Genomic DNA, 9,283 nt, shown 5'->3' on the forward strand with positions numbered 1-9,283 from the left:
GAGCCAAAACCCTTTAAATGCGGTTTTACTGTATACCCAGATGGAAAATCCTGCACTAAGCTTTCTTGGGTTAACATGGGAATGGGGATTCATGGGAAGGTTGTGAGGTTCAGCTTCGAGTCGAACACGTTGGCAAGCGCGCTTTTTGATGACTCGGCGAAGAGGGGGTTGTGCCGTGGTCACCCTTGACAGCAGGATATGCAAGAAGATGGAGAGTGCAAGGAAGCTCTTTGATGAGGTTCCGAAAGAGACGTGACTTGGAATGCAATGATTGCTGGTTATGTACTCTGCGCCTCAAATGAGCAGGCATTGCACATGTTTGACGAGATGAGAGAAATCTGGGAGAAAAGCCTGATGAAGTGACAATGTTTTTGAGTCTTTTTGTTAACATTTATCTTTAGATTATTTATTTTTCAATAAAGTGGTTGCACGTAGTTAGGAGACCTGTTTACCTAGTCTACAAGAGAATTCCTAAGTTGTAGGAGTCATGGTTAGGTTGTTAATCATGTTTATTTTTCATGTCGGAGTCGTGGTATGTAGTTCCACAAAAGCTGCAAAGTGGACATTATGTTGGTTGCAGCAGTAGACTTGTTTTTCTTATTTAAGTTGTAATTTCTCATTCAAAGTTGAATTAATGAAATTCAGAGCTTCTTAGCCATCTCTTTATCAGCAAGCTTAAGCCATCTCTTTATCAGCAAGCTTAAGTTTACAGTTTCAAAAAGTTTAACCAACATTTGACATTAGAGCCCTTACTAGGCATGTGTTGAGAATCTCACACAGAAGCAGTAGCTTTTGTCCTTGCAGTAGCAAGCATCCATGGCATCTGACAAGCGAGCGGAGAACTTCGTTCAGCCAGCGATTCCATGCTTCGACGGTCACTACGATCATTGGAGCATGTTGATGAAGAATTTTGTAAGGTCCAAAAAGTATTGGGATCTTGTGGAAACGTGATATACTATACCCAAAGAAAGTACAATTACGGCTGCACAGCAACGGAAGCTTGAAGAGTTGAAGTTGAAGGATTTGAAGATAAAGAATTACCTATTCTAATCAATTGATCATGCGATATTGGAGACTATTCTTCAGGAGGATACTTCCAAGAACATTTGGGAATCCATGAAGAAAAAGTACCAAGGGTCAGCAAGAGTGAAGCGTGCACAGCTTCAGGCCCTAAAACGATACTTGAGACTCTTCAAATGAAGAATGGAGAGTCTGTCATCGAGTATTTCGCAAGGACCATGGAGATTGCAAACAAAATATGAATTCATGGTGACAAGCTTGATAATGGCTCCATTGTAGATAAGATCCTGAAACCTATAGCTCCAAAGATCAACTACATCGTTTGCTATATTAAAGAGTCAAACAACACTGCAGAGATGTCGATTGATGAGCTCAGAAGCTCCTTGTTGGTCATGAGCAACAGCTGAATCGTGGCACCACAGAACGTGTCAACTCATAAGAACAAGCTCTGAAAGCTTCTACCTTTTCTAAATCCTCAAGTTCAAGAGGAAGAGGTCGAGGTAGAGGTAGAGGAAGATGTGGTCGAGGCAATCGAGATGGACACAGATAACACTAAAGTTCTAAGAGACATGATGATCACTCTCAGAATAAAGGAAAAGGACAAGTTGACAAGTCTAACATTGAGTGCTACAGGTGTGGAGGGCATTATCGTAATGAATGCTACACAAAGTTGCCAAAAGACAAAGAGAAAGGAGAGAAGTCCAACTTTGCTGAAAAGAAGGATGATGAGACACTTTGGATGGCTTTCCACGTCAATGAGGAGATCGATTCAGAAGTGTGGTATGTAGACACAAGTTGCAACATTCATATGAGTGGTTGTAAGTCATCCTTTTCATTTCTGAATGAAAACTTTCGAATTACTGTGACTTATACGGGCTAAGAATAGGACTAAGAATGATTTTGTTGAAACAATTTCAAATGCGTTTTATGTGCCTAGTTTGAAAACAAATTTGTTAAGCGTTGGACAGTTACAAGAAAAGGGTTATATAATAACTCCTTAGAACGATGCATATGAGATATATGATCCTGTAAGGGGTGCCATTACTATGGTTCAAATGAGCCAAAACAGATTTTTTCCGCTGAAGATCAAGACTGTCCAAACTTGTTTGATGGCTAAGAAAGATGATTCATCATGGCTGTGGCACTTTCGATATAGCCATTTGAATTTCAATGGCTTGAGGACACTGCATCAATAGCAAATGGTGAATGGCATTCCCATGATCACACCTCCATTTGAAGTCTGTGAAGAGTGTGTTGTTAGCAAACAACATCGTGATCAATTTCCCAAAGGAAAGGCTTAGAAAGCTCAAAACCTACTGGAGTTGTGCATGAAGGCATATGTGGTCCAATCAATCTAGTATCGAATGGTAAGAAGATTTTTTTTATTGATGACTTCAATAGAAAGCCATAGGTGTATTTTTTATAGGAAAAATTAGAGACTTTTAATACATTTAAAAGCTTCAAGACACTTGTTAAGAATGAAATTGGAAGAATGATCAAAACCCTTCGAACTGATCATGGTGGTAAATATTGCCCAAAAGAGTTTGAAGTTTTTTGTGATGAGCAAAGGATTCGAAGGCAACTCACTGCTTCATATACACCCCAACTAAATGGTGTATCTGAGAGAAAAATATCGAACCATTCTTAACATGGTCATAAACTTGTTAGTTAATGGAGGAGTTCCTAAAAGTTTTTGGCTTGAAATAGTTTTATGGTCCATTCAAGTTTTGAACAGGTGCCCTACTTTTTCTATTAAAAACATGACACCTGAGGAAGCTTGGAGTGGACAGAAACCCTCCATGGATCACTTTAAAGTGTTTGCGAGCATAGCATATGCACATATTCCAGACGAAGAAATGAAGAAGTTCGACAACAAGGGTGCAAAGTGTGTCTTTCTTAGAGTTAGTGAACACTCCAAAGCCTACAAATTGTTCAACCCAACTACTAAGAAGGTAATTACCATCAGATATGTGGTTTTTGATGAAGAAAATACGGGGGTTTGGTCTTGCAAAGATAAGCAGTAGCATTAAATTCCAACTAACTTTGATGCAACAGACGATAGGATTGAGCAATCTTTTGAGCCTGACAAAATCCCACCAGAAAATGCTCAACCTGCAGATGCAAAACCACCTCAAATTCAACGTACAAGGAAGAGACCATTTTGGATGATTGATTATGTAAGTGAAGATGAACTCTTTGATAATGATACTACTGTATACTTTGCTTTGTTTGCAGCTTATACTCCTTTCGCCTTTGAGGAAGCAGTTGAGGACTCAAAAATGGATAAAGGCAATGGATGTTGAAATTAAGTCAATTGTGAAAAATGATACATGGGAGATTACTAATTTGCCTAAGGGTCAAAAGACTATTGGTGTGAAGTGGGTTCTTAAAACCAAATTGAATGAGAAAGGCGAGGTGGACAAGCACAAGGCCTATTTACTAGCAAAGGGATACAAGCAAGAATATGGTGCTGATTTCAAAGAAGTGTTTGCCCCATTTGCAAGGCAAGACACAATTCATTTGGTAATCTCTCTAGCTGCTTAAAACTCCTGGCCTATTTTTCAATTAGATGTGAAATCTGCCTTTTTACATGGTGAATTGCAAGAACAAGTGTTTGTCGATCAACCTCCAAGCTATGTAGCAAGGTAAAGAGAAGAAGGTTGTAAGGTTGAAGAAGGCACTTTATGGGTTGAAACAAGCACCACGAGCTTGGTACAGCCGTGTAGATGCATACTTTGTCAAACAAGGCTTCCAAAAGTGTCCATATGAGCATACTTTGTACATTAAGGTTGGTGATGAAGGTAAAATGCTCATTGTATGCCTTTATGTTGACGATCCAATTTATAATGGAAGTGGTGTTGATATGTATGATGATTTTAAGAAGTGTATGATGAAAGAGTTTGATATGAGTGACTTGGGACTGATGCACTACTTTCTTGGCATAGAAGTAGTACAATCAGCAACTGGTATTTTTATTTGCCAAAAAAAAAAAATGTTTTGGAAGTATTGGAAAGGTTTCAAATGCTGAACTGCAATCCAATTGGAACTCTAGCAGAGGTAAGGATTAAAGTTGAGTAAAGATCCTAATAGGGAGAGAGTTGACAACACTTATTTCAAACCTATAGTTGGAAGTTTGATGTATCTAACTTCCACGAGGTATGATATCATGCATTTTGCGTGATAAGTCGATATATATAGAGAATACCACTGAGATGCATCTCAGGGCGCCAAAAGAGTCTTTCGTTACTTGAAAGACACAACTAACTCTGAGATTCTTTATAAGAAAGGAAGAAAGTCAAGTTTTCATTGGTTTTACTGACAGTGATTACGCATGTGATATTGATGATCGTAAAAGCACTTCTGAAAATGTGTTTTTAATAACTTCAGGTGCAGTTTCATAGTCCTCGAAGAAGCAGCAAATTGTGACATTATCCACTACTGAAGCTGAGTTCGTGGTAGCTGCTTCATGTTCCTACCAAGCTATTTGGTTGAGAAGAATGCTAGAAGTTCTTGGTAACCAGCAACAAGATTCAACAACAATTTATTGTGATAATGTTTCAGTAATCAAGCTTTCCAGGAATCCAATTATGCATGGAAGAAGCAAACATATCGATGTTAGATACCATTTCTTGCGTGATCTATGCAAAGATGGTGTGATTGAGTTGCAGTTCTGTAAGAGTGAAGATCAAGCTGCTGATCTCATGACAATACCTCTCAAACAATCAGTGTTCGAGAAGCTTAGAAGTATGCTTGGAGATTGTTCAAGGGAGGGACTCGCACAAGAGTAAAGTGAAGATGAAGATCAATCCTAAACTGTTTTTCTGTAGAAATCAGTTTAAGGGAGGGTGTTAAGATTTATCTTTAGATTATTTATTTTTCAATAAAGTGGTTGCATGTAGTTAGGAGACTTGTTTACCTAGTCTACAGGAGAATCCCTGAGTTGTAGGAGTAATAGTTAGGTTGTTAATCATGTTTATTTTTCATGCTGGAGTCGTGGTATGTAGTTCCACAAAATCTGCAAAGTGGACGTTAATAGCACGAAATCCCGTTAAAAACACCGTGGATTTAAGCCTCAGATTGTTGACCCAGTGTATTCGAAATTGTTAAACAAGTGTGACCAATATAGTAGTTCTAATAGAAAGTTTTGCTTCTTAAAGTTCTGATATGATTTGTAAATGAGTTTGAACCCTTCTTGGCTACCGGTCTTCGTTTGCATTCATTTTAGTTCGTTCTAAGAGCAACATTTTGTGTCCAAATAAAATGATAGACTGCATGCAATATAGCAGATTGAAATAGTTACACAAACCCGAATTCACAGTCGAATTGAGCAAGGAAAGAAAATGGAATACATTAACACAATATACATTTTGTATCAAATGGAAAAACAAACATCTTAGATGACACACGAGTCACGCAAATTCACTCTGTCAAGTGAATCAACAAACTGACGCACGAAGCATGTGTTAAACGCTCAGCGCTTAGAGAGGGCCGCAGCTGACAGCAAGATTAAGAGCATGAACACAACAACTCCAACAAAAGATCCGATCAAAGAGCCAGAGATACGCTCACAGAAGGCGTTGAATTGTTGGCAAATAGCAAACCAATTCGCCTTGGCATTTCCCTTGTGTGCTAAGTACACAATAGCTGCTGCTGCAGAAGCACCTGCCATCAGAAGAGCAAGCATTGCCTGCACAGCGGTACAAAACTCACTTTCGTTAAGCGAACTTTAAGCGTAATGGATAGTACGATGTAAACTCGCAAAATCTTAATGAGGTATTACCGTGTCGAAGAAGATCAAGATAATCCTGCTCTTCTTAGCATTGCTTCGTATGATGTGGAAGACGGAAAGGGCTAGAGAAAACACCAGATAGGCGCACACAATGGAATTCGCAACCATGAAAAACCTGTTATTGTAAGAAGATTAAACTTCATTAGTTTATGCATTAGAAGGTCTACTATTTTATGAGCACAGAAAAGTTGGTGGTGAGGAAACATACGTGAATGTGGGAAGATCATCGTACTCAGCCCTGAACTGAAGGAACTGAGTGAAGAAAGGAAGCCTTTCCCGGGTGGTTCCCATGGCGATTGCGCTCACCAATGTCCCAAGAAACGCAATTATACGCAGAATGAAGTCGAGGATAGATGCTCCTCGATTCACCCCTGCGCTTGCAGTGGTTGAAGCTATCCCTTTGGAGTTGGACTCACCATGACCAAGCTCAATAGCTGCTCCTGCCTTCATGTTTCTCCAAATGTTTTTCGTGCTGGATTAAATTCGCGGTTTTTAATCGGTTTTGGAAACCCGAGTTGTGGAAGCTAATTGTTGTGCTTGGAACAGGAGTCGAAGGGGTGTTTATATGCATGCAGTAAACACATAAAGTCTCTCTCTACGTTTGCATCAGGACCTGAAAAGATTCATAAAAATTGAGAAATTTCAGGAAACTAATGAAAATGGCTTGAAAACTTTGAGTTTTAATATAATGACAAAATAAAGGGTAAGGTGAATAATATAAAAATTGATTTTTTAGTATAAAAATGTGATTTTTCGTTAAAGTGAACAGTACTAAAGCTCCCAAAAATTCTTCTTTGGCGGACGGATCCATGAATTGTGAAGTGTATTACCTGCTCTCGTACTTGCTCTGATATACCAAATAAAAGAGGTCACCACACACTTCCAACTGCACCAACTTTGACCCCAATTTGGCAAAGTGAATCACGACCAAATTGGAAACATGTATATGATATAAGATTTTGAGACTTGACTTGCGGAAATTTCGGTGTGGTGGGAACACAGTTCAGTATACCTAGTGTTATAATACAAGTGGTTGGATACTTGAATTTTTTTTTTCAACCACTTGTATTACGATACTTGCTGTAGTGAATTGTGTTCCTGACACATAGAAAAAACTCTCCATATACCCATCATAAATTAAATTTAATCATTTTTTCGGAATTAAGAGTATTTACCTCTGTGTTCAAAGTCCTAATTTCAATTCTCTCTTCCTACTATCGCTTGTATAAAAACAATCCTGCTCTGCTAAGGCTTCATTTTGAGGACTTATGAGGACCTAATACATATTAGCCACAAAATTAGATTAGTTTAGATCCAAAAGCTTAAACTATTTGACAACTTAACAAAGTAAAACCAACTTGAAATTCATAAATCATTAAAAAAACACATTTTCTTGTTTTACATTATAAAGTTGTCAAATATTTTAAGCTTTTAGAACTAAATATTTATGTAATCTTGTGATACTTTTCATTTGGTCCTCAAATGTCCTCAAAAGAGGACCTTAGAAGAGCATGACTTTGTATATAAAAAAAAGGCAATAATAATAAATACTTTACTACATTTTTACAACCATAATAAGATTTACTGAAAATTTGATATTACCCCTTGAAACTATATTTTCCTCTACTAAAACTCATCTCCTTTTGTTTTCTTGAATAAAGGCCATTGACTACCCTCCAATTAAACAAATTCTTTAATTCAGTTTGACTTTTCAAATTGTGTATTTTTTGAATGCCTAAACTACCCCTATTAATATTTGGATGGGGTTTTTGGATCAGTTACTTGTTATATCCATTTAATTAATTTTATATATTTTACAAAATAATTCATGCCATTCATTGTATATTCAATGTATTAACTTTCAAATTGTTATAACGTGCCAATTGAAAAATAATAATACTAATTTCATAATTTTGTGCATTACATATATAAGTTAATTTACCTACCAACACAACAATAAACCTAAAACAGCTTCGGCTAATATTCCAATCCCTAATACACAAAACAAAAGCTATATGTTCCGCACAATTCTTACCTACAAAATAGTCTAATTTACCTATTACATCAAACCAAAATTTAAAGGGTCTAGTTTACTTTCAAAATGGTCTAATTTACCTACATGATTTATGTGCATTAGATTAAAAGTTTATTTAATTGCCTACAAGCACAAACCCACAACATTCGAACATTATCTAATATCACTAATTTTTTTTTTTGGAATAGGTAAATTAATTTAAATGTAGGTAAATTAGTATAATATTAATAAGTAGGTAAATTAGTATAATATTAATAAGTAGGTAAATTAATTTAAATGTAGGTAAATTAGTATAATATTTTATAAGTAGGTAAATTAATTTAAATGTTGGTAAATTAGTATAATATTTGTATGTAGGTAATTACATGATTCAAAATGCAGGTTTATTAGTATAATATTTTATAAGTAGGCAAATTAATTTGTATGTAGGTAATTACATAATTCAAACAATATTATTTTTTCCGTACAAGATTGTCTTTCTCTTTTAAATTTGGTAAATTAATTTATATATGTTGCTAATATTTATGATACAAGAAAGGTAAAATATCCATATGGATTTAATTGCTCATCATAATTAGGATGAGTAATAACATTTATTGACCAAATTAGGATTCTATGGCATAAGTTGTAATTGTATTGTAATAGTTGGTCATATATTTGTCTACATGGTAGGCTATTTGAAATTTGGGTTTTATTTAAATGTTTAAATTTAGATGGGTTTTTATTTGGAAAATAGGAGTTTCAAGGGTCTATATCTAAAGAACCCATTTATCATCAAAGTTTCCCTACTCCATTAAACCTAATTATACAATCTTGGATGTTGGATCTAAACCTTTGACGCTTTTCCATTTAACAATTTTCCAAATTCCCCACCGTGTTCCACAACAATGTTATATATCTGGGTCGGTTTTTTTCACTCGAGTTGGTAAGCTTTTCTAGTTTATAATATCCTTGACCCCCCGAAAGCTGCGCCTGCATGCTGGAAAAACAAGCCAGCTCTCGCTTATCTTTCTACTCCATCCACACACTAGTGCTTGCTATGTTGTACGTACAACTGCATCTTGCCCTACTCACTACATACGCAGAATCAACAACTTTTGAATTTCATTAAGAATTCGGGCTATCTCTTGATGTGCTGTATACCTGCGATTTTCCATTCATAATCATGAGAAGCACCCGAAGGTTAACCCAACAGGACTGAAGCCTAAATGTTCTCATTCTCGCATATATAGTTCGGCCCTTCTTGTTCCGAAACTGGTACATAGAGAACGGATAATCTTTTTCCCAGCCTGAACATCAGGTGCACACTTGATTTCGGCATAGAAACTCAACCAGATCATCAAAATCCTTCTCACAATAACCACAACTAATGTCATAAAAGAACTGAGTTGCTAGGCCTGAGCTCAAAAGCCATAGCCTTCTTCACAAGATTTCTTGCT

At 36.5% G+C, this 9,283-nt stretch overlaps 1 protein-coding gene across 1 annotated transcript; it reads right to left on the reverse strand.

Moving 5' to 3' along the window:
* Positions 1–5,491: 5,491 nt before the first annotated feature.
* On the reverse strand, positions 5,492–6,259 carry LOC137749409 (casparian strip membrane protein 1-like). The gene is made up of 3 exons (XM_068489504.1): positions 6,018–6,259; positions 5,801–5,924; positions 5,492–5,707 (listed from the first exon to the last, which is right to left on the reverse strand). The coding sequence occupies exons 1-3, from the start codon at positions 6,257–6,259 to the stop codon at positions 5,492–5,494; spliced, it is 582 nt and encodes a 193-aa protein (XP_068345605.1).
* Positions 6,260–9,283: the final 3,024 nt, after the last annotated feature.

Source organism: Pyrus communis, chromosome 11 (assembly GCF_963583255.1).
Source record: "Pyrus communis chromosome 11, drPyrComm1.1, whole genome shotgun sequence".
NCBI classification, from domain to species: domain Eukaryota; kingdom Viridiplantae; phylum Streptophyta; class Magnoliopsida; order Rosales; family Rosaceae; genus Pyrus; species Pyrus communis.